The sequence below is a fragment of the Diplodia corticola genome (genome assembly GCF_001883845.1).
Source record: "Diplodia corticola strain CBS 112549 chromosome Unknown scaffold76, whole genome shotgun sequence".
NCBI classification, from domain to species: domain Eukaryota; kingdom Fungi; phylum Ascomycota; class Dothideomycetes; order Botryosphaeriales; family Botryosphaeriaceae; genus Diplodia; species Diplodia corticola.
In genome coordinates, this window is record NW_017971555.1 from 59,242 (window position 1) to 83,191 (window position 23,950).

General features: G+C 57.3%; 9 protein-coding genes across 9 annotated transcripts; 7 read left to right on the forward strand and 2 right to left on the reverse strand.

Annotated features, from left to right (window-relative positions):
* Positions 1–785: 785 nt before the first annotated feature.
* Positions 786–2,709, forward strand: BKCO1_7600020 (aspartic-type endopeptidase; the record flags this gene model as incomplete). Its single annotated transcript, XM_020278983.1, has 3 exons — positions 786–882; positions 939–1,342; positions 1,399–2,709. 3 exons carry the CDS (start codon positions 786–788, stop codon positions 2,707–2,709), a joined length of 1,812 nt encoding a protein of 603 aa, XP_020125902.1.
* A 1,207-nt stretch (positions 2,710–3,916) lies between these two features.
* Positions 3,917–4,959, forward strand: BKCO1_7600021 (chloroperoxidase protein; the record flags this gene model as incomplete). The annotated part of the gene is made up of 4 exons (XM_020278984.1): positions 3,917–4,010; positions 4,069–4,261; positions 4,340–4,659; positions 4,760–4,959. The coding sequence occupies 4 exons, from the start codon at positions 3,917–3,919 to the stop codon at positions 4,957–4,959; spliced, it is 807 nt and encodes a 268-aa protein (XP_020125903.1).
* Positions 4,960–5,990: 1,031 nt separating this feature from the next.
* On the reverse strand, positions 5,991–7,007 carry BKCO1_7600022 (uncharacterized protein; the record flags this gene model as incomplete). Its single annotated transcript, XM_020278985.1, has 5 exons — positions 5,991–6,148; positions 6,221–6,298; positions 6,363–6,437; positions 6,601–6,656; positions 6,712–7,007. 5 exons carry the CDS (start codon positions 7,005–7,007, stop codon positions 5,991–5,993), a joined length of 663 nt encoding a protein of 220 aa, XP_020125904.1.
* Positions 7,008–7,946: 939 nt separating this feature from the next.
* On the forward strand, positions 7,947–9,137 carry BKCO1_7600023 (beta-lactamase; the record flags this gene model as incomplete). The annotated part of the gene is made up of 1 exon (XM_020278986.1): positions 7,947–9,137. One exon carries the CDS (start codon positions 7,947–7,949, stop codon positions 9,135–9,137), a length of 1,191 nt encoding a protein of 396 aa, XP_020125905.1.
* Positions 9,138–9,757: 620 nt separating this feature from the next.
* On the reverse strand, positions 9,758–11,134 carry BKCO1_7600024 (uncharacterized protein; the record flags this gene model as incomplete). The annotated part of the gene is made up of 5 exons (XM_020278987.1): positions 9,758–10,586; positions 10,642–10,782; positions 10,839–10,919; positions 10,975–11,005; positions 11,062–11,134. The coding sequence occupies 5 exons, from the start codon at positions 11,132–11,134 to the stop codon at positions 9,758–9,760; spliced, it is 1,155 nt and encodes a 384-aa protein (XP_020125906.1).
* A 1,784-nt stretch (positions 11,135–12,918) lies between these two features.
* On the forward strand, positions 12,919–14,331 carry BKCO1_7600025 (putative lim domain-containing serine threonine-protein kinase; the record flags this gene model as incomplete). Its single annotated transcript, XM_020278988.1, has 1 exon — positions 12,919–14,331. One exon carries the CDS (start codon positions 12,919–12,921, stop codon positions 14,329–14,331), a length of 1,413 nt encoding a protein of 470 aa, XP_020125907.1.
* Positions 14,332–14,894: 563 nt separating this feature from the next.
* BKCO1_7600026 (n-sulfoglucosamine sulfohydrolase) lies at positions 14,895–16,415 on the forward strand (the record flags this gene model as incomplete). Its single annotated transcript, XM_020278989.1, has 1 exon — positions 14,895–16,415. The coding sequence occupies one exon, from the start codon at positions 14,895–14,897 to the stop codon at positions 16,413–16,415; it is 1,521 nt and encodes a 506-aa protein (XP_020125908.1).
* Positions 16,416–17,759: 1,344 nt separating this feature from the next.
* BKCO1_7600027 (cytochrome p450) lies at positions 17,760–19,554 on the forward strand (the record flags this gene model as incomplete). The annotated part of the gene is made up of 3 exons (XM_020278990.1): positions 17,760–18,368; positions 18,425–18,748; positions 18,814–19,554. The coding sequence occupies 3 exons, from the start codon at positions 17,760–17,762 to the stop codon at positions 19,552–19,554; spliced, it is 1,674 nt and encodes a 557-aa protein (XP_020125869.1).
* A 1,172-nt stretch (positions 19,555–20,726) lies between these two features.
* BKCO1_7600028 (nacht and tpr domain protein) lies at positions 20,727–23,197 on the forward strand (the record flags this gene model as incomplete). Its single annotated transcript, XM_020278991.1, has 3 exons — positions 20,727–21,299; positions 21,351–21,753; positions 21,810–23,197. The coding sequence occupies 3 exons, from the start codon at positions 20,727–20,729 to the stop codon at positions 23,195–23,197; spliced, it is 2,364 nt and encodes a 787-aa protein (XP_020125909.1).
* Between the last annotated feature and the right edge of the window lie 753 nt (positions 23,198–23,950).

Here is a 23,950-nt window from a genome sequence, read left to right on the forward strand (position 1 = left end):
TCTGTCTGGACATCTGCTTCGACTTCCCACACCAAAGATCGCCGCAGGTCAATCTCTTCCTGTACCCACTGTACCTGCATGGTAATGATGTCTCAAATCCTACGGCAGGGTAAAAAAAACCCCCCCGTAGCATTATTCCGGCAATGGAGATCACCGGCATGCAGATCACCCAACACTTGGGCGTGGGGAAGCCGTGTTCGGCAGATGGTGGTTGACAGTAGTGAGCAGCAATTATCATCCCCTTCTCCTGCGCAGCCTCTCACAAATAAGAGACGTTATTATTATTGCGGGCCACGAACATGTGTTTTTAGAAACCGTGACGAGCGAGTGGAGCCGGGGTGGCCTCACCGCACCAAAGCCCCCGAGCGCTGAACAGCGCCAGCCCCGGGCGCCTTGTGTAGCTACCGACCCAACAACAAGCCTTGTGGGATCTGCGCCTTTGGACCGCGTTTTGGCTCGGGTGCGCAGCGTCTCGACCGTGGCACCATTGCATGTCATCGACACTGTATGCGTGCAACACTGCGCAACACGGGAAGCATCAGCAGCGCTGCCTGCAATTTGCCCAGGAGGGGGGGGCTGATTGGCGGGGGCCACCATGGGGGCCAAATGCACCGGCAGGACGATGCACACCGCGAAGCTTCGGCCCCATGCAAACCCACCCACCTCTTGGCGAGGAACAGCAATGCAGAATGACGATCGCCTGTGCCCGGTATTAAAACCGCGCCCCAATCCGCTCGCGCGTGGGCGGCCTGGCTCACGTACATACACACCTACCTATACACGCAATGCGGAGACTGGCGCGCTGTTCGGCTCTGCTGCTTGGCCTCGCCGCTGCGGCAGGCGCCTCGGGGCCATGGGGCCTTGAATTCGACAACGAAGGCAGTGAGTATAATTTGTCGGCTGGGAACGATGCTGGTTGCTGACGCCTTTGCCCTCAGCCGGCCCTGACGGCCCATGGACCTACCTGCTCGCCCCCGTCGACTCCCCGGGCCAGGTCCTGGGCTTCTACCCGTCGCTGCTGGAGACGACCATGATGGTCAACGCGAGCGTGTGCCAGTACCAGACGGCCCGATGCGTCATTCCCAACATCGCCGCCTGGTCCGGCTCGTCCTCGCACGACATCTTCAGCAACGCCACCAGCGACGACTTCGCCCCGTCGAAGCTGGCAGACGTCAATGGCGGCTACGCCGCCGACCTGATGTCGCTGCAAGGCAGCATGCGCTACACCACCCAGCGCCTCACTCTCGGCACCACCGACCTCGACGGCCTCGCAATGGCCATCGCCGACAACGTGACTGCCGGTTTCCCGAACGGAGACTGGTACACGGTGGGCATCGGCTACGTAAGTGTTCCCCAAGGCTCAACACTCGTGCACGGAACCTCGACTGACGGCCGCAGTACTCCCTGTACGGCGGCGACACCTTCACCTACGACGCGCCCGCGGGCACGCAGACGCTGCCGCTCACCCTCTCGCTCGGCTACGAGCGCGGCGTGTACGCGTCCATGAGCTACGGGCTGCACATCGGGTCCGTCATGCACAACATCACGGGCAAGCTCTACCTGGGCGGCTACGACCGCGCGCGCTGCATCTCGGACCCCATCACCGTCTCGGCCAACGCGACCTTCTCCCTCGCCGACGTCTCGCTGGGCGTCGCCGCCGGCGGCTCCGCCTTCCTCAACAACACCTCGTCCGCCTCGTCCATCTCCGGCCTCCTCCAAACCAACACCTCCTCTTCCTCCTCGTCACTCCCCCTCTCCGCCCAACCCGACCCGGGCCTCCCCTACCTCTACCTCCCCGCCGCCACCTGCGCCGCCATCGCCTCCTACCTCCCCGTCACCTACGACGCCGGGCTGAACCTCTACCTCTGGAACACCAGCGCGCCCTCCTACCTGCGCATCGTCTCCTCCCCCCACCACCTGACGCTGCACTTCCACCAGTCCGGCACGAGCGGGCCCACCACCCCCATCGCCATCCCCTTCGCCCTCCTCAACCTCACCCTCTCCTACCCGCTCCTCAGCGACCCGACGCCGTATTTCCCGTGCCGGCCGCACGACAGCGACAGTTCGTCATCCACGAGCGGGCCGGACGTCGTCCTCGGCCGCGCCTTCCTGCAGGCCGCGCACCTCGCGCAGAACTGGCACACGGCGTCCGTGTGGCTGGCGCAGGCGCCGGGGCCGGCGTTTGCGGCGGAGGATCTCAAGACGATTGCGACGGGCGATGATGAGCTGACGGAGCATCCGACGGCGGGGCGGTGGAACGATACGTGGAGTGGGGTGTTGGAGCCGCTGGAGGGGGAGGCGAATGGGGGGAGTACGACGGATTCGGGGAGTGGGAGTGGGAGTGCGAGTGGATCGGCGTCGGAGGGGGGGGAGGACGGCGGTGGTGGGGGGTTGTCGGCGGGGGCGAAGGCCGGGGTTGGGGTGGGTGTGGCGGTGGGGGCGGCGGCGTTGATTGGGCTTGTGGCGGGGGTGGTTTGGAGGCGGAAGCGGAGGGGTGGTGCGGGTGGGGGGTTCGGCGGGGGCGGTGGTGGTGGTGGTGGTGGGCGGAGGCCGAATATGAAGGGGGAGCGCGTGGCGAGCGTGGCGGAGCTGCCGTCGGGCGGGGGGCATGTCAGGTATGCGCCCGTGGAGCTGGAGGGGGGCGAGGTGCAGGAGATGCCGGCGGATGGGAGGTATGGTGGTGGGGTGAAGGAGATGCCGGGGAGGTAATAATTGGGTGTGGGGGAGTAATGGTGCATGGTTTCCGGTTTTGCTTCGTTGCAGGCGATTGTATAGCACCTAGATATGTAATAGTTAATACATACCCTTGGCTTTCTTCGTCATGGCGTGCCAGAATAGCCGCTGACAAGTGATGCTGCGGCCCAAGTGTTGCTGGTTCACTGGCCGGGAAGACACTCACTTGCTCCGAAACACATGCCGACTAGCCTGGCCTCACCGGTACCTCACGGAACCACCGCCGGGAAGTCGGGGAAATGATCCGGTGCGTATTCAATGTGTTGAGCCGGACACTGGCCTTTTACCGTCGATGCCGGCTTGGTCAAACAACATATGAGACAGGAGACATGCAGCCAAGAGTTGGCACTGGCCATAGCAGCGCGCGTTGTTGTCAACTCGTCGACAGTCATAGGCTACACGACGCCGATCGACTTGCCGCGAGCAGATCAGCAATCGGAGCTAACGAAGGGTTGGAAGGTCCAAGACCCAGGAACGCATTGAAGGAAAGCGATATCTCAGTCCGAGAACCCGAACTCCATCTGTGCGCCGAAGATCGCCGTTGTAGTCGAGTCCGGCCGGTCGGCGCTGCTAGCTCATGGGGCAGTGTTTGGGCTGAGCCATGCAAGTCTGAACCCGAAAACACCAACCAGTGAACCTCCAAACAAGTCGTTTGTTTCGTTTGGATCCGGTCCCAATGCATGAGGATTCCCTTCTCCCGGCCCATCTCACCATGGAGTGGAAGCTTCTTCCACCAAGCAACACGGCAGCACAGATCCAAAGCTTGGGATATGGGCAGCAACGGCACTGCCTGAATCAAGCAGCCAAGCAAGCATGATGGACGATCAATTAAGCTACGGGAAGGCTTGGGCCGGAAGAGTGAAGCCAATAGGAAGGAGGGGGATGTGCCTGACGAGAATTGCGGAGGCAAAGGTGGGGAAGAGTGACGTTTTAGGTACTCGGGTTGGTTGCGAAGTACTGAAAGCGAGATACGAATCGCTTTCACTACTGCTGGTCGACGCCCAGGCCCGTCGTACTCGCATTGGTCGTAATCGCGCTATCGCATGCGCAGTGCTAGAAGGGGACCTACACCTTGCGGGGACTATATAAGAACCCTTTTGTTTTACACTTCTGTTTAAGATCAACAAGCTCCTTTTCTTGTACACACTCTAGATCCACTCAGCGCAATCCTCTTCCACCAAACATGAAGCTCTCTCTTTCTGCTGGCTTTTTGGCCGTCTCGTTGGCCTACGCACAAGGCTCCATCGACCAGTGGGCTGCGGGTGGCGCCGAAGACTGTATGAAAACAACCGCGCTCACTCGAATCGATATGGTGGTGCTGACAGTCGTCCACAGTCCGAGGCCCTTGCCCCATGATGAACACACTGGCGAACCACGGCTTTCTCCCGCACAACGGCCGGAACATCACCCGGGCAAACGCCATCCACGCCCTGTCGACCGGCCTCAACTTTGACGAATCGCTGGCCAGTCTCATGTGGGAGCAGGCCGTCATCGCCAACCCCGAGCCCAACGCCACCTTCTTCACGCTGTAAGCGCCGACACCACACACTGACACACACACACACCCAGCCACCACTCCAACGCCGCTAACACCCACCTCCCTCAGCGACCACCTCAACCGGCACAACGTGCTCGAGCACGACGCCAGCCTCAGCCGGTCGGACGCCTACTTCGGCAACAACCACGTCTTCAACCAGACCGTCTTCGACGCGTCGCGCGCGTGGTGGACGGACGCGACGCTCACGCCGGCCATGCTCGCCAACAGCAAGCTCTTCCGGCAGATCGAGTCGCGCGCCGCCAACCCGGACTACACCTTCTCGTCGAGGGTCGAGGCCTTCAGCCTGGGCGAGGTGGCGGCGCCGCTGATCGTCTTTGGCGACCACGCCACCGAGACGGTGAGCAGGGAGTGGGTCGAGTATTTCTTCGGTGAGTGGTTCGGTTTGGGTTGCTGGACGATGTTGCTGGCTCCCCTCCCCCCTCCCCCCTTTTTTTTCCCAAAGGAGAAGAGGAGACTGACGGTGAGCAGAGAACGAGCGCCTCCCCACCGAGCTCGGATGGACCAAGCAGGCGGAGACGGTCGCGTTGGACCTCATCATGCACTTTTCCGAGGTGGTTGAGAACGCGACGAGTTTGATCACCGGGGATGCGACGACGTCGCCGCACGCGAAGAGGGGGGGGGACTTGCACGCGGGGTTCGGGGCGGCGGTGCGCCAGTGGAAGGCTTAGGCGGATATTTTTGCAGCAGGAGAGAAGGCTGCTCGTGTAGATGCGGTTTCCGGTGGAGGAGGAGGGGAATGAGGCCCATAGGGTTGGGTTCGCTGTGATCGGGGTTTTACTTCTATATGTTCAGCTTATGACGAGCACTTGTTGATATGAAAGCTCCGGATTCTTATTTGATGGAACGCGTTTGTGTCACTGATGGTCTTTGGTTTGGTGTGCCTGTTGTGATTACTTGCTACCATTGCGGGCATACATTATGTCAGTGAGGTCTCGGATAGTCTTTGTCTATTCGGGGACAAAACAGACGAAGACCGGTGAGCAAAGCCAAACGCGAGGCGTAGATTGGCTCGGAAGTGGATTTTGTTGTAACTCGTACGAATTACTATTTTACTTATTTCGGTGAAATTCGTTTTCTTTTACCGCCTGCTTTATATAAAGCAGGCCTTTCCCTTACCTTCTTTCTTTTCATAATAAAGACTTTTCGTAAATAGAACGTAGCTAAATGTCAATTCACTATCGTTTCGCAACAGATTTTACACATCGAACGGACCTGTTATTCACCCCAATAATCCGTCAAGCTAACATTGTTCATGTCTGCAACCGTACCATGCTCGTTTCCGTGTCTTGGCCCTGGCCGCCATAAAACTAGGTTAATGTAAGACCACATCAGCATGGCAGCACTAAGCATCACTCTTCTTCATACAAGACAGTCGGGTGCCGGAAAGTTGAGCTGCCTAAAATCACGAACACAGCGGTTGAGGACTGCAGAGCTACGTACATCACATTGTAAGGATCTCACGACCTCAGAACTTGACTATAACACTCTGGTAACGCCAAGTGCACGCTGAGTGACGCTGAACGATACTCACCGACGCGGAAGCAAAATACACAGACCCGATACACACTGGCGATAAAAATATCATTTTCGGAAGCGTAGAGGGCGCCCCACATCGTCTATGGGATACAGCCACTGTCTACCGCTTCCCATCATCCACTCCACCCCTGTGCCATTCCGCCAAGGACACGATGTCCCCGGCCTAGTTAGCAGGGAAGTTGTCGGCGTTGATCTTGACGGAACCAGTCCACGTCTTTCCGTCATCCGCGGTGGTCAGCTCGCCCGAGGCGCCGGTGAGAGACAGGGTGTCGCCAAAGGCCTTGTCGGCGGCGCTGAGGGTGATGGTGATGTTGGACCAGGCTGTTAGGGAGTGATTCAGCATGCGGGTCGCCCTCTTTCGTGGGTAGCGAGAAGAAGGAAGAAGAAACTTACTGTAGCCGCCGACGCTGCCGCAGGTGTCTTGGTAGCATTCGTTGCTGGAGTAGAGGTAGGTCGGGAGCCAGCCGGCGTCTGGTGCGGGGGTTAGTGGGACGGCGTGGGGGAGTGAGTGTGGGGGGGCGTTGTTGATGCTTACCGTCCTCTTGCTGGCTGACGACCTTGTTGTTCATGGTGACCTTTTGGGTCGTCTTCTTGTCCGAGGTGGCGGTGACTGTGTTTGCTGGTTAGCAGGGGGGAGGGGGGAGGGGAGATGGGTGGACGTGCCTTCGAAGTCGATTTGCGTGTCGTTGGGCACCTCGATGTAGGGCTGGGCGACCTGGCCGGCTGGGAAGCTGCGTCAGCACCTGGATGGCGTATGTCGTAGTGGCACTCACAGGAAAAGTAGGTGGAAGCGTCGACGCACCACTCGGAGGCCGAGGCAGGGCACCCCCTGTCACAAGGGTCAGCATGGGCAGGGTGGCGGGGGCGGGTGAGTGGACACGCACTGAGAGTCCTGGTCGGGAGACCAGTTGAGTAGAGGCTGGACGAGAGCAGTGTTCTCGTCGGAAATGGAGTCGGAGACGCCGATCCAGAGCGACAGGAAGGGAGGGTCGCTCTTCTCGTCGGTGGCGTCGGTGGGGACGGCGGGCGGCACGACGGACCAGGTGGCCTTGGTGATGTAGGCGTCGCCGGTGGTGGGGCCGAGGGTGAACATGTTGCCAAAGGCCCAGGCCGAGTAGTCGGCGGCCGAGGCGCCTGCGGCCAGCGCGAGGACTGCTGCGGAAGTAGTGGACTTGTACATGATTTAAAAACGAGAGACGGCTAAGTATGTAGCGAGAGAGTGACTGATGCTGAGTGACGGGACAGCAGCGGAGCCCCCCCCTTCCTTATAACTGCTGCCATTCGCACGGTGGGGCGGGCGGTGTTTCAATCTGATCAGCGGTTTCAGGCCCTTGGTGGAAAAGTCCGGGCGGGCGGGAGGCGGTTGTGTGTTTCACGGGCATTTGCTGGAGATGGTACCCAGAGTATCATAAGGCAACCGGACGCAGGGGCCGAATTGCAGACTGTTCGCGCGCAGCCGAGGCGGAATTATTTCGCATTGGTGGGGAATGAAACAAGCTCCGGGGAGGCGTTAATATAGAAGCTTGACCTTTGCGGACTTCGGACATTGTGCATGTTAAGAGACAGAGCCGCTGTCCAGGCTTTGCTGCTTGACTGCTTGACTGCCTTTGACGCAATCTGTAAGTAGCACTCGGTCGGGTAGACTGACAGCAAGCTGACTCGATTGAGCGTCCATCGGGACCATCGATCACGACGATCATACTTGTGTACAGACGAGGCATCCATCTCGAAGCGAGAGTGGCCGCTGCACCCAAGGCAAGCCATCACAAAGATGGATCTCCTTTGCAGCCGAACAGATGACGTGCTCAGCATTGCGTCTGCACCAGAGGCGGTGGGGCTGACAATAGGAGAAAATGATTCATTCTGATCTCTTCGTAACACACGGCGTTCAGCTCGCCAAGAGAGGGGTAGGTATGCCAGAATGCGCCGGCTTCATTGGCCGGGCCACGAGGCGAGTGCCCAGCTGCGGAGAGAGCGAGCGATCCAGAGCGAGCGGGGCGGCCTCCGTAAGAGGGCAGAAGATCCACAAGCCTCGGGAAAGACTGTATTTAAACCAAGCGGCATCCGCCATCATCCTCGGCCGCCCACACCCCTCCATCCACACCCCCCCACCTCCACCATGGCGGCAAAGGTCCAGGGCACGTGCGACAGCCGGTTCAAGAAGGTCGAGGAGCTGTTCCAGTCGTATCTGGACTCGGGCGAAGAGCTGGGAGCCTCGTTCACGGTCAACCTCGACGGGCAAGAGGTGGTCGATCTCTGGGGCGGCCACGCCGACGCCTCGCGCACCCGCGCCTGGGAGCGCGACACCATCACGACCGTATGGTCCACGACCAAGTGCATCACCGCGCTCGCCGTGCTCGTCCTCATCGACCGCGGCCTCGTGTCGCCCGACGACCCCGTCGCCAAGCACTGGCCCGAGTTCGGGGCCAACGGCAAGCAGCACGTCCAGGTCCGCCACCTCCTCTCGCACACGTCGGGCGTGTCCGGCTGGGACGCGCGCCTCTCCTTCGACGACGTCTGCGACCTCCCGCGCGCCACCGCCCTGCTCGCCGCGCAGGCCCCCTGGTGGGAGCCCGGCAACGGCCAGTCGGGCTACCACGCCTTCACGTACGGCCACCTCAACGGCGAGCTGGTGCGCCGCGTGACGGGCAAGTCGCTGCGCGCCTTCATCGCCGAGGACCTCGTTCATGCGCCCGCCACCCCGGGCGACGGCGACTTCCAGCTGGGCTGCGCCGACGAGGCGCTGTGGCCGCGCATCGCCGAGACGGTGCCGCCGCCCGCCATGGACGCCACCGTCAAGCCGCCCGCCGGCGTCGAGTCCATCGCGGCCAAGACGATGCGGTCGCCGCCGCCGGACGCGACCGCCGCCAACACGGCCGCCTGGCGCCGCGCCGAGCTGGGCGGCGCCAACGGCATCGGCAACGCCCGCGGCGTCGCGCGCCTGCTGTCGGCCGTCGCGCTGGCTGGCCGCCCCTCGTCGTCGCAGGCCCTGCTGTCCCGGGAGACGGTCGAGCTGGTGTTCGAGGAGCAGGCGCGCGGCGTCGATCTCGTGACTGGCGCCCCCATGCGCATTGGGATTGGCTTGGGGCTGGCCGGGAAGGACACCATTGCCAATTGGTTGCCGGACGAGGGGGACGAGAGCCGCTTGTGTTTCTGGGGCGGCTGGGGCGGGTCGGCGGGCATCATGGATGTGAAGAGGGGGCTGACCATCGCCTATGTGATGAATAAGATGGAGAATGTCGGGTTTGGGAATGACCGGACCAAGGGGCTTGTGAGCGCCGTGTATGAGGCGTTGGGGGTCGAGATATGAATATTCCTGCGGTTGCGAAGGAAATTGATTGCGTGCAAAGGGGGAGCACGTGTGCTGACGTTGATGTGTGTATGTTTGGATGACCTGGGCCCCCATAGGTAGGTGAAGCAGATTCGGTTCCATATAGTAAAGGAGGACAATGAGTAACGCAGGGTATGAATGCCATTCCAAGCAAGAAGCGGAGAGTTGAGCGTGAGGATTCTTGGCGCCGTTTGCTCCCGCCATTGATTGACAGGACAGCTCCACAGCTATGCTGTTACTCCTCTACCTTCAGCAGGACCGAGGTGGGAGACATGGACCGTGGTCTCCCATATGTCGGCTTAGCTTCCTGCTTATAAATCCACCCCTTCATTCCTACATGCGGCTTCTCCGCCTCCCGCCATTCTCGTTCTACACACGCCACAACCGGCGTAAAAGGACGTCAACCCGCTTACATCTCTCTTACATGGAGAGTAGGATCCTACATCTAGACGTGTTTGAACAGTTTTAATTACCTACATTTACGTTTGGATATCTTCGAGTCCAGGGTAGCCACTGGAGTATCGCCAAAGGATCCTGATCCCATCTAGCCAAATTAGGTCGACATCAACAGGGTATTATGCGGAAGCAAACAAAAAACATCAAGACCACTTCTCGCGATGCTGCACCGGCGTGTCCCCCGGCAGCTCGGCCACGAACTGGTTACTCGCCGGCATCTCCGCAAAGTCCGTGACGTGCCCAGCCATTTCGTGCCGCGTCTCGGGCACCTCCATTTCCGTCGCCTCCCCTGCCGCACCCGTCGCCGTCGTGCCCGTCTCCGGTCGTGGCGTGAGCGGCGAGATCATCGTCGACCCTCCCCACGTGCTCGAGTTCCACGTCGTGCCCTCGGGCGACTCCAGTTCCGTGGCTTCTTCTCTCCCGCCCGACGTGCTCCCCCGCTCGCCGATTTGTGTGTCCTGCAGCTCGCTGAACCCTCCCTTCGTGCCTCCCATCCCTCCGCTTCCGCCCTCCGGCGACGTGCTCACCAGTTGCCGCCCGTCTGCCCGTCTCCGTCTCCACACCAGGTATGCCAGGATTCCCAAGACCACGGCTGCAACGCCTATGCCGACACCCAGTCCGATCTTGGCGCCTGTGGAGAGGCCATCGCCGTCGTCAGGTGATGAAGCGCCGGCACCACTCGTTGCGCTTGCGGTTCCGGTCGGGAGGGATGATGTTGCTCCGGCTGTCGCTCCAGCCGTCGCTGATGTCGACGTTGCTGTCGGCGTGATGGTCTCGCCCGACTTGGTGGGGTTTGTTTCGAGAGCGTTGAGATCGGCCTCCTTCCAGCGGACTTGGATGGCGAACACGAGGGGCGTTGTTGTGTAGGCCGACACGGTGGGGTACGCCATCGTATACGTCGACGCCGTCGTCGCGATGCATTTGCTCCAGGCGTACACGTCCGTGCTCGGGGAGCCCATGCATGTGTATCCTCTGTTGGCCAGTTTGAGCCGGCATTGCTTCGTCGCACTTGGTCGGGGAGACTTACGCTGGACAGCAGATTATGGCAGATTCGCCATCCTCAAGAGGCCCGCCGAGGAAAGGTGTGCCGTTGCTCAATGTTGCAGCTGTGGCGGGAAAGGTACATCCTTGCGTGTAGCTCTCAGGGCAGATGGCCGGGCTATAGAAGCTTTGGGAGTCGTGAGCGGAGAACGCGGGGGGTCGTGCTTCAAAAGAGGAACACACCCGTATTTGTAGTTCCAATATGTTGTGAAGCCGCTTGGCATGCATATTGAACTCGACAGCGCAGGCGTGTCATAGTGGTTCCTTGAACAAGTGAATCAGCCCGAGGGTGGGCACAGCGGGCGCAGCGGATACATACCATGCGCTCGAGGCGCAAAACTCCGGGGTTGCTGGTCGGCCGTCAGTACGCGTTCCGAGCGGGGTGGGGAACTTTCGGAGACGCTACTGAAAACGGTGGTGAGGGGCCCTGCGCCTCTCCGTTTGGAGGTCGAGGAGACGCTGTCGGTGGTGCTGGTCATGGACCTGGAGTCTGCGGTGGAAAGGGCGGAAGAGACGACGCGAAGACGGTCGGGCACGGGCGGGATGGGGACAGCACAGAGAGAAGTCGAGTGGCAGTCGGCAATGTTAATTATGACTTGACAGGCTACGGGCAGCGCTTGACGTCAACGGCGAGGACCAAGCGAAGGACGGCGTGAGTGCGAGGGAGAGGGTTCAACACCTCCCTCTCGAGCCGGGCGTTGCAATCTCATCGCAGCTTGAGGCACACGTGTTTTGGCCGTGCGCTAGCGACTCAGGCCGATCATGTAACCGTGATCGCAGCCTGGTCCGTATGAGACGAGCTGGCCATGGATCTGCGCCGGCCGACCAACAAGAAGCGCGGGTTCGCGGCTGTTCCGCCCTCAAAGGGGAAGCTGCGCCACAAAAGTCGACCGGTATGCTCAGACATGGCATGGCCGAAGCCAGCGACGGGACGCAGCCATGTCCAACGGCGGCCCTGCACTCGGCATGCGATCGACGAAACCCGTCCCCCGTTGCAGCCCACACGCAACCATCTTCTCCTCCCTGCTCTCGATATGTCCGCATGTCGCCGTGCTCACTCGGCAGAGCGAGCCATCAGCCACGCGAGGGGCTCGGTAGGCGCAGGTGGCAGGTCTCGGTTTCAAACTCGCAGCTCGTATTCCCAGGGGGCGCCATGACGACACGGCGATGGACGATCAGAAAATCCTCGAGAGACCGGCCGGAGTGGGTCAGAGGTGCGACCCGCGGCCGCGGCAGGCGATCAACGAAGCATCGGCCATGATGCGCTGGACGGCAGGAGAGTGAGGGTGACGGGTGTTGCAGCGAAGTCGACGTTCGGGCGCGCGCCGTTGGGTCCAACGCCCGGCAGAACGCGCTTACATCACGTGCCTGGTCTGGGCGGTGAGGCTGACTCGGGGCGAGCGCGGCATCGGCGACTCCGACTCCGACGCGCGAACGTGTCCACTTCGACCTCGTCCTGCGCCCTCTCCTCCCATCTCTCCACCCCACCCGCAACGCGCCCCCCATCAACCCGCTATTATTCCATCTCTGCGAACGGCGACACACGTCACCGCCATCGAGACACCGACACTGCCAACGCCGTCTGTCCCACGGTCGGGCGTCGAGCCTCACGCGCACCCTGGGCTCTGCACGGCCGCGGTCCTTCGGTCACCACCTGGAACTACTTCGACTGGTTCTCTGCGGCGGCGGTCCTTCGGCCCGAGCACCTGGAACTGCTTCGCCCAGTCCTCTCGTCAGCGGCTCTTCGGCACGTCCTGGAGCTGCTTCGATCGGGACTGACGCGGTGGTGGTCCTTCGGTCTCGGCGTCTGGAACTGCCTCGAGAGTTCCTTGTCGGCGGTGGTTCTTCGGTACGATCTGGAACTGCTCCTGCTCAGCCTTTGCGACTGCGTTCGTACTTGACGCCACGCCTGGAACTGCTTCGCCTTGGTTCTCTACGGCGGCGGTCCTTCGGCCTGAGTACCTGGAACTGCTTCGCCCAGTCTTCTCGTCAGCGGCTCTTCGGCACGTCCTGGAGCTGCTTCGATCAGGGCTGACGCGGCGGCGGTCCTTCGGTCTCGGCGCCTGGAACTGCTTCGAGAGTTCCTTGCCGGCGGCGGTCCTTCGGCACAATCTGGGCTGCTGTGTTACTGGCTGTCGAAGAAGCCAAGGCTGCTTCGAAGCCTGGGAGGGCGGGTAACCTGCAAATAGCAGGGGCTCAGGTTTGTTTTTCGGTCTGTTGATTCCTGATTGTCTTCAGGCTCAGCGCTCTTCTTCTTTCCACCATGCCTCCCCAGTCCCCAAAGCCCATCCTGAAAGAGGTGGTTGTGGCAGCATGGCGGAACAACGCAGAGGATTTGTGCGGTCTCGGATGCCCAACGCCCTTCAACGAACAGGATCCCAACCTGATGTTTACGGTATTGCTGGACGAGGACAAGAAACGCATATTCGCAAGATTGGGCTTGTCTGTGATGGTCAAAGGAGGGGGAAGCCGCAAGCAGAGATGTTTTGATTTCCTGGTGCCCCTTCACTCGTGTAATGCCGACGCACCGTCACTCAGCTTTCACCCTATGGACGTTTCTGAAGTCGGGGATCAATCCGTCAAAGCTGCCGTCAGTGAGGCACGATTGACCAAGTCCGGTAAACTCATCCGCGTCGATTTTATTCTTAGCCAGCATGGCGTGGTAGTTACGCCCTGGAAAGAAAAAGCCCGTTTCTCAACCTGCTCCGACACTTCGCTCGATCTTCTGTGCGGTCTTTTCTCCCTGTCCGAGTCTAGAGAATTTGCCCTCTACATGTGTCCAAGCGGCTACGCTGAAGCAGGCTTGACCATTGTCCGCAACTTGTTACACATCGGAGGGCTTCAAGAATGGTCGCCAAAAACAACAGGCGTATACGGAGGTCGGAACGTGATGACGGTCGGCCGGGAGCATATCGAGAGTGGGCGGAAGCCTCGCAGCCGTGAGAAGGACCAAAGTGAGAAGAATCGAATCTCGGCTAGCGTTGCCGACTACATCTCGACTTTGACCGAGGAGCTCCCACCGTATGATCCATCCAAGACCCATGTGCCACGATCACCACCCCCCAGCATTTTCCATCGCGTTGCCTCTCCCTGCAACTCCCTCCTGGCCGAGGACTCGGTGCTGTCTGATCCGGGACATGCCCCTGAAAAAGGACAGCCGGAAGATGTCACCGTTGTCGACGGCCCTTCATGTCCGGCTCTGGGCAAGCGCAAACGTTCAGATGGCGAACGGCAAGCAGTTCGACAAGCTCTCACTCGCCGCCTTGAGACGTGGCTATGCCTTGCCTTCAGGGAAAACGACCGTGTGTACGAGCACAACATCCTCAAACCGTTCTTTGACGAGACTCTCCCGACCTGCGTGGACAAGTGCGACACTGACAAGTTCAACGTGGGAATTGCCTTCGCAACCGCTGTCCTCGCCTGTGACACTCGTGGCGGCGGCGAGCTGTATTGGGATCATAAAGAGAAGTTTTTCGAGCTCGTGGACGACATGCGAGCATTAATCCTGTGGTGCTTGCAACGGAGCGAGAATAGAGACATGCTCCCGTCGTGGCGCAAGCTTATGGACATGGGTGCGGCTGCCCGCACGCTGTTGCGAACAGGAGAGCGAGACGCGTATGATGCGATCAAGGCTCAAATCACCGCTGCATCCGTCCTTAAAGGACCCAGATGCTAGGTCAGATGAGTTGACTTCAGTCAGAAGGTTTGATTCAGCTTATTCTTCATAATGACATTGATTTTGCTCCTGCTATCCCCCCATCTTGCGGTGTTGTGTCTCGCATTCTACCCACCCACATGGGTAGCAGAAGCCAACATCTGGATGCATTCTTACACTTTAGACACTCACATCTTGTGTCCAGACATCTGGTTCACCTCGTCATGAAACAAAGCTGTTTGAACCTTCATCTACGTTGGACCATCTCCTTCGACTGCCCATGCAAAGGACCACAGTAGATTTGTTTCCTTCTGCATTTACGGTGGGACGGAGATTGATGCTGATGCAGTTGCATCCTTGCTGCGATTGCATGTGATTCAAATGTCGAGACGCATGTCTGTTTGATGAACCACCCCACTTTCCTTATTGAGAGGAGTACACAATAGATCGGATGACGCGATCCCCGCAGCCCCTCGGACAACCGCTGCTCTACCCCTCAGGCCACAGCAGCCATTTCACCATCTGTACTCGACTGCCACTCTGCCAATTCCCTACAGCAGCTTCGGACTGCCACCCGCCGAACGATGGGTCAACCAAAGAACATTCTACTCCTCATCGCCGATGATCTCGGCAGAGAGCAGATGGGCTGCTACGGCTGCAAGGCCATCAAGACACCCCACTTGGACGCCCTTGCTGCGTCCGGGACCCAATTCGACATGGCCTTCACCAGCACGGCGTCGTGCAGCGGCAGCCGAACCGTCATCTACACGGGCTTGCATACCCATGAGACCGGAAGCTACGGACTCAACCTCGAGCGCAATGGCTTCCAGACATTTGCAAATATCGAAACCGCTCCCGAGGCTTTCAACGATATCGGATACAAGACTGGAATCCTGGGCAAAATCCACGTCAGCCCCGATGATAAGTATCCGTGGCAGGTGCGGGAGGAGAGCGATTCGAGAAATGTGGCCTACATAGCAGACCGGGCCTCGGCCTTTTTCCAAGCATCGCACGACGAGAACAAGCCCTTCTTCCTCACCGTCGGCTTCGTCGACCCGCACCGGCACATACCCCATCGCGGAGGCTTCGGCAACGCCGACGGCAACCACGACCCCCGCCTCCAGGACCACATATACAAGCCCTCGGACGTCGAGGTCCCGCCCTACCTCAGCGACATCCCCGAAGTCCGCCAGGAGCTCGCCGAGTACTACCGCGCCATCACGCGCATGGACCAGGGCGTGGGCCTCATCCTCGCCGCCCTCGACGCCGCCGCCCACCGGGACAGCACCCTCGTCCTCTTCCTCTCCGACAACGGGCCCCCCTTCATCAACTCCAAAACCACCCTCTTCGAACCCGGCATCCGCCTCCCCTTCCTCCTGCGCGCCCCGGGCGTCGTCTCCATCGCCCCCAGCGGCCCCCCCAACCAAAACCTCATCTCCTACATCGACATCCTCCCCACCTTCCTCGACTGGGCGGGCCACGGCGGCGCCAACGCACCCCCAAACAAAACCCAACGCCGCGGCCGCTCCGTCCTGCCGCTCCTCAGCAGCCGCGCGGACGCGACGACGGCGACGGCGCCGGCGCCGGGCTGGGACTGCGTCTTCGGGTCGCACACGTTCCACGAGGTGACCAACTACTGGCCGACGCGCTTCATGCGCTCGCCGCGGTGGAAGTACCACCGCAACGTGTGCTGGAAGCTCGACTTCCCCATGGCCATGGACCTGTACGCGTCGCGCTCGTTCGAGGGCATGCGCAACGCGCGGCCGCCGCGGGTGGGGCCGCGGAGCTTTGCGAGTTATTTTCGACGGCCGGCGGAGGAGCTGTACGATTTGGAGGGGGATCCGTTGGAGTTGAGGAATTTGGCGGTGGAGGGGGATGCGGGTGCGGAGGCGGGTGCGGTGCTGGTGGAGATGAGGAGGAGGCTGGAGGAGTGGCAGTTGGAGACGAAGGATCTGTGGCTGTGGAGGGATGGGACGGCCGTGGTGCGGTATACGGCTGATCATTACAACTATGCGCGGGAGGGGCTGAGGATTCCCGATCGGTTCGATTTTGACGTCGAGGAGCCGGGGACGGAGGGGGTGGAGGCTTATGATTTGAAGGAGTAGGTAGGGGGGAGGGGTTGGTCGCGCAATTGATGGCCTCATGTTTCTCGCTCAATTCGTCTCGATAGCACGCCTCGGACACGGAGACCACATCACCCGCCTTCTGGCAACACTGATTGGGCCAAACGCCCTTTAGAGGAAGCCCGCCGCTCGCTCCCGGTCGATCTGACTACCACCAACCACATACCTAAGGTGGGTGGAGGGACCATTCGCGCTGAGCCGCCCACCGTGGCATTGTTGGCTGCCCACAGCGAAGCCAGATATCGGATCATCAACAGAAACGGCGCTGCGAACGGCCATCATCCATGCGCGCCACGCGCACAAGTAGGGCTGGTGGTGCTGGATGGTTCGGGGGTCGGCAGTGTTTCTGTAAGCCGGTCAACTCGTTTACCCGATTAAGAAATAGTCATTTCCTTACCGGGGAAAGTTTGAATTCCAGGACGAGATTGTGGAAGCGGACAGGGCTCAGACCACGGATCTTGCATTGCATTGTTTTAGGAGTCCGCATAGTTCTAATCGATGTCGGTGGTCTTGTCGTTGTCTTCATTGTAAGAACGAAAATCTCTCGCGCGGTTACCCTTGATTTTTATCGTTAAGCCCTTCAAGCCCTTACCAAGCCAAGTAAAAGTAGGACTACCTGTTTAATGCCTATATGTACGCGATCTTCAGCACCTCGCTCGCGCTTGGTAGGCATAACAATTGGCGCCCTGTGATCGTGAGTGCCGAAGATTGGATTGTTTAGGTGCGGATGGGTGGCGAGCTCGAGTCAAGGATGATCTTCGTTAGCGATGTGAGAGCACGTCCGTATTCGTATCTTGTCCTCCAACAGAGGCTTCTAGCCTGCTCAGGTTGTTCAAAGGAAGCGAACTGAAACGCTGGCGGACCGATTGAGGCGTGGGGGCTGAAATGCAGAAGTTTTTTCTTCCATCCATTGGCAGAAGATGCAGGACGCTTTCCAGAAGAGACTTGTGGCTCGGCATTGGGTATCGTTGATCGACCTGCTGTTGCGGGGTTCGCGGACATGGTGCATTGTACGGACGTAGCTCCAGTAAGAATCTCAGGACGTGTCTGTTGTCCCGGAGTGGTTGCCTCTTATGCGGCTAGTGCTGACAAAAACAAGGATTGCTGTTCGAGACTTGATCGAATCCATGCTTATCTGCTATCGGTAATTGATGGGGGCCAAAATGTGCCCTCTAAAAACCACACCACCTTACCAAAGTCGTACCTATGCCCGCACTCAAGCTAGGCAAAGGCTCGGCAAGTGATGGCAATGAAATCCCCGGTTGCATAAGTACCCGGACGCCCATCACTTGAGATCTGAAGCTTAACCCACAGTTCTCCGCCAACATGGCTTCCTCGGCTGCGCTCCCTTTGACTTCGGCAGTGCTCGGTTCAACTCTTTACCTGTCGATTTTCAAGCTCCGCTTGGACAACTATGGTTGGCGCCTTGTCGGCCTGTGGAATTTGGCCTTGTCTCTGCTGTTCCTCTACCTCATCCGCAGTCATGATTTCTTGACAACCACCCGTGTGGTCTTCACATTTGCGGCCTCATTCCTTTCCGGGTTTTTTGGCAGTACCGCCGTCTACCGTTTCTTCTTTTCGCCTCTGCGCCAATTCCGCGGTCCGTGGCAGGGCGTGTTGACCTCTCTCTACAGACTGCACGCAGCGGTCAAGTCCGATGCTCGTCTGTTCCGCAAGGTAGACAGCCTTCACAAGCAATATGGCGACTATGTCAGGATCGGGGCGCGTGAGCTCTCTATCCTCAATCCTTCGGCTATCCCTCTCTTGTACGGAGCCAAGTCGCAATGTAGACGGGCCACCTGGTACCACTATGCGCCCGAAGCCGAGGAAGACAGACAGGTGCTACTCATTACCGACCCCGCCCTTCACTCCTGGAGGAGAAGGATCCTCGACAAAGGATTCAGCAGCAAAGGCAAGCAGCCCACTCACATTTCCGTATGGATTGTCTGACATTCTTTCCAGCCCTTGCCGACTACGAGCCCCGGGTCCAGGAGGTGATCAACGATCTTGTTCAAGCTTTCGAAGCCCGGGCCGGAACTTCGATCAACCTGACGGATTGGATCAGCTTCTTTGCTTTCGACGCCATGGGCCGTGTTGCTTACAACCAGGAATTCGGCATGGTCAAGGGCGGCAAAGGGACAGTCAGTATCGAGGGCAAGGCCACGTCCGTCGAGGCGCTGCGTGCCACAATGAAGATGTACGGCATCTTCGGCCCGGTGCCGTGGTTCTTCAAGATGATCAGCCAAATCGGACTGATCGGCGAGATGGCCATCTTCTTCCAGTGGTGCCACGACACCATGCGCCTGAAGCAAAAGGTGAGAGCTCCCATCCCCTCCGCGCGCGCCCCTCCACCCTCCACCCTCTAACCCCATCACCCCAGAACTTCGACGCCGCCAACGACACCCCCACCGACATAGCCAGCTGGATCATCAAGACCCAAGCCACCTCCAGCACATCCCCCTCCTCCGACCCCACCAAGCGCCAAACCCAGCGCTCCATCGAAAACGACTCCATCCTCCTCATCCTCGCCGGCAGCGACACCGCCGCCTCCGCCATCACCAACGCCCTCTTCTACCTCAGCCTCTCCCCAACCACGCTCGCCAAGCTGCGCTCCGCCCTCGGCGCCCTGCCCGACCGCTCGTTCCGCTCCCTCGCCACGTGCCGCTACCTCGACCACGTCATCAACGAGACGCTGCGGCTGAAGCCGCCGGCGATCGAAGGCCTCGTGCGCGAGACGCCCGCGGCGGGCATCACGCTGCCGTCCGACGGCACATTCATCCCCGGAGGCACCGTCGTGTCGGTGCCGACGTGGACGCTGCATCGGGACGTAAGGCTGTGGGGCGAGGATGCGGACGCGTTCCGCCCGGAGCGGTTCGAGGGGCTGGATCTCACGGGGGAGAATGTGCCGTTCATTCCGTTCACGCGCGGCGCGTATACGTGCCCGGGGAAGCAGTTGGCGTATATGGAGATGCGTGGGGTGGTGGCGGCGGTGGTGATGGGGTTCGATTTGAGCTTGGCGGAGGGGCAGGGGGCCGAGGAGTTTGATGGCGGGTGTCAGGATTCGTTTACGTTGGCGAATCCGCCGTTGATGGTGGATGTGAGGAGGAGGGAGGGGGTGTGAGGGGTAGGGATGATGGAGGCGGTGGGGATGTGGTTTGCTGCTTGTTTGTAGCGGATTGGGATGTTTTGAGGAGTGATGGTAAATTCCGTGTATAGATGTTATGCAGAGGTGTATTGTGAGGTAGCCCAAGAGCACAGAGGTTCATCGATGCTTCTGCTCGGAAGTGAGAGAATATCCACTGCCGCTGAGGCGAAATCTTATTCGTCCTATACAGCCTTGCGGTTGGTAGGAGAGAATAGTGGCAAGGGCATACTGATTTACGGATTACTCCTGGCAACTCTATGGATCCTCATCACCAGGCAAATGTCTCATGTACGTCCGGTACATATACGAACCCACCCAATCTAGTCGGAGTTCTCCGGCATATACAAGGCAAAAATCCACCACTCATCTTTTGGTTTTGCTTTGGCGCATGTCGCATCAACGCCGATATCAAGAGGCGATCCGAGAATTAGGGGATGCTACTTCCAATATAGGTTCTAGTGACACGTTGGCACCGAAACAACCGAGAGGCTTTTCGCCCCTGATCTCCACTTGAGCTGTCCACCCTGCATCAGTGTCCGCCAGCGCAGTATTCACGCATAGTTAATTGAAGCGAGAATTACGAGTACATGCTCCTGCTCAGCCCCGCTGCAAAATTCGATTGGTTATTTTCACTTCACCGCACAATCCCATCGGTACTCTTCGTTTCTTTTTGTATTTTATTGGTTCCTTCAATCCATTGCTACGTAGTAGCCAGGGTTTCAGGGTGGGGGCGTAAATCTCTTGCCTGCTAAGGTTACAACAACCGAGGATGAAGTTGCTTTTCTCTCAGCTCTCAGCCTCATTGACTTAGATCGCCCAGCACTTGCCAAATCAGTCGTCGGAGTTACCAAATCTACTCATCTCCCTCTCCTTGCTGGCGCAGCACACATTGCTTTCTTTTGCACCAACAAATCTCCGTAGCTGATTTCAAACCAGGGCTGAAGATTGACAGATTGTTCTTAAATACTGACGGTCATGTCGCTTGAGTTCACTTCTGCATCTCAAGCTCATCAGGTTCCGCAAGAAACCCTATGGATCAACCAAAGCGGCGGTTCTTCAGTTGTTCTCGTCTCAAACGGACATTACGCGGAGTTCGCAAGAAAGCGAAAATTCCTTCCCAACTTTCTGCGCCGAACCCAATTTCTCCGATGCAGTCTGGTTCACCAGAGCCTCCAATATCTGTCTCTTACCTACCTGTCCAACCTCCGGATGCGCCGCTCGTGAGCTCACGATCTGATCACTCTCTTCCTACGGATGTACCACTCACGGGTTCACAATCTGACCACTCTCTTCCTCCGGATGCACCACTGGTGCGTTCACGATCTGATCACTCTCTTCCTCAAACTGGAGACCTTCCAAAAGCAGAGCCAATACCTCCTCCTCTAGGCTCAGGACTTTCTCGATCCTCATCTGCTCCACCTGAAGCATTGGTGTCCAACATGATTTCCTCCGTGGAATCCGAAACTTCTGGCATACTCTCATTCAAAAACGACAAATATGATCTGTGGAAGGAGGCGTTCAGTGCGTACAGCAAGGAACACAAAGATTGGAATGCAGTCTTTGAAGTTCTTTCCCCAGAACCAAAGCAGAATGGAATCAGAGTGGCCGTCAAGAAATTCGAAAAGTATCGGAACCGTCATGAAAAATTCTACAAAGCCATGGATATGGCCATGAAGTTCGGAGAGACGACGATTAATGTCTTTGGTGATGCTGTCAAGGGGGTAAGTTCGTATTTTATTCAAAATTTCGTTCGCTGACAGTTTTTCAACAAGGCATTTCCACCAGCCAGTATACTCTTTGGGATTTCAACCGTCTTTTTCAGTGCCTGTAAGGGCGTATCAGAAGCTCATGATGCTATCGAAAAGATGCTCGAACACCTCGACTTCTTCATGATGCGATTGACAATTCACCAAGAAACGATGACCGATCCCCTGCGAGACACACTGGCGAAGTCGCTGAAAATCATGCTGGAAGTCCTTGGATTCATCACCTCAGCAGCGAGCGGCAAGCAATGGACAAGAGTCAAGCTTTTCCTCGGAGGTGATGAATGGAAGGTCAAACAAGCTGACCTTGACCGGTATGCAAGATTCGAAGGGCATATAGTCATGGCCGAAACCCGGAACTGGGTCATGCAAAAAGACTCTAAAAATGACATCTCGCCAAAAGATACCGAAAGTATGTAAATTTCCAAATATTGTCCCGGTAATAAACTAACTAGTGGGAAGATGCAGTACAGGAAAAGCGGAAAAAGGCCCTGAGCCCTAGAGCCGAGTGTAGCATACAGTTCTTCCACGGTATCAAAGGATCCATCGTTGGCAATACCGGCAACTGGATCGAAGCCACTACTGAGTACAAAGACTGGCAGAAAGGAAGGACACCAGTTCTCTTGGTGAGCGGTCCTACTGGCTTCGGTAAAACGTACTTGTGCGCAAACATCATCAGTCGCATTTTATCCAAGGGCGATGAAGATGAGCAGAACATTCTTCTTCCTTTCTTTGGGCGACAAGGATTGGAGCTTCCTGATGTGCTTCGCACCTGGGCATTTGATCTTTCGCTCAAAGATCGAGCCTACCAAAAGCACGTTGACGGAGTCATAAAGGAATCAGACAACATGAGAAAGTTGAGGAGCACCACAGTTCTATGGAAGAGACTCTTCCTAGACTTTCAAGCGCAAAATTCCTCCGACTTGAAGGAAGATCCAAAGCGGATTTATCTCGTATTGGACGGTTTGGACACAACTAATACGGATCACAAGCATATCGATGCCTTCCTGAAACTGATGAGAGACTATCAGGATTCAGGCCGGAGCCCCCAAGCGGAACTCAAAACCACGCAGGGCCCTATTTTCCGAATTTTGATCATGTCTCGTCTTGACCAAGTCGATTTCAAGGCACATGAAGGGCTCAATCATCATGAGATCACCAAAAAAGAGTTGGAAAACGACATCCGTCAATACATCCACTTCCATTTGGTCAACCTTGAAGACAAGGAAGAACACACAAAAAGACTGAGTCGAAGACTGAGTCGTCTGGCGGAGAGTTTTGCTTGGGCCTCCATCATCATCGGCTCGATCCAAAGAGATCCTTCACCCAGGAATATTCAACAAATAATCCGGGAACCGCCGAAGACCGATTCTGGACTGATCGAATCCATCGTCAATCGCATTGAACGGGCATCCAGTGACAACGTCTGCAAAGTTTTGAATACTCTGTTGATGTGGCTCATATATTCGAGGAAGAGCATTACCTTGGAAGACCTGGATTGTATCTTCAAGATCAAAGACCGTTATCGACAAGGAGTTTCTGATCTCGAAGGCACACTCAAGACATATCCATCGCTCTTTCGTCTGACGGCGGTGGACGGACCGGCGTCGGATGAACCAGCCACGGAAATCGATCAGGCCAAGTCAGCTATGCTCCCTCTCAGTCGGGAGGAGATCCTCTCGACAAAGTTGAAAAGGGATAGAAGACAGACAGCACACTTCAGAAATGTCACTGTTGAATTCAGTCAGCAGTCGATCGAAGACTATTTCCGAAACTATAGCAGATCGGGTCACAGTATCTATAAGGACTATCCCTTACCCACTGCACCATGCGTATGCAGGCCCTCCGGGAGCTAAAAGAGGTACTAGAATAAACCCAATTAGAGTTTATTTAGGCATGGCAGGCTAATATATCTTCGTACTCTAATATTATTCCCCTTCTTTAGATCGCTCGTCCTCGAGTAGATATATATTACGTAGTGCCCCTAATATACTAGCCGCGCTAGAAGCTATTACTTTACTAGAACTAATAATTTCTCGCTACTAACTAAGGTAATATAAATCGTTCGGGTAATACCTCGAATTAAACTTACGACTTTTTCTAGTCTCTAGCTTTTACTAGTCTTCTCTTAATTAGGTTTATAATATAAGGACTATTTCTTACCTACTATACTATACGTATATAGGCCCTCCGGAAGCTAAAAGAGGTACTAGAATAAACCTAATTAGAGTTTATTTAGATATAGTAGGCTAATATATCTTCGTATTCTAATATTATTCCCCTTCTTTAGATCGCTCGTCCTCGAGTAGATATATATTACGTAGTACTTCTAATATACTAGCCGCGCTAGAAGCTATTACTTTATTAGGACTAATAATTTCTCGCTACTAACTAAGGTAATATAAATCGTTCGGGTAATGCCTCGAATCGAACTTACGACTTTTTCTAGTCTCTAGCTTTTACTAGTCTTCCCTTAATTAGGTTTATAATATAAGGACTATCCCTTACCTACTACACCATGCGTATGCAGGCCCTCCGGGAGCTAAAAGAGGTACTAGAATAAACCCAATTAGAGTTTATTCAGGCATAGCAGGCTAATATATCTTCGT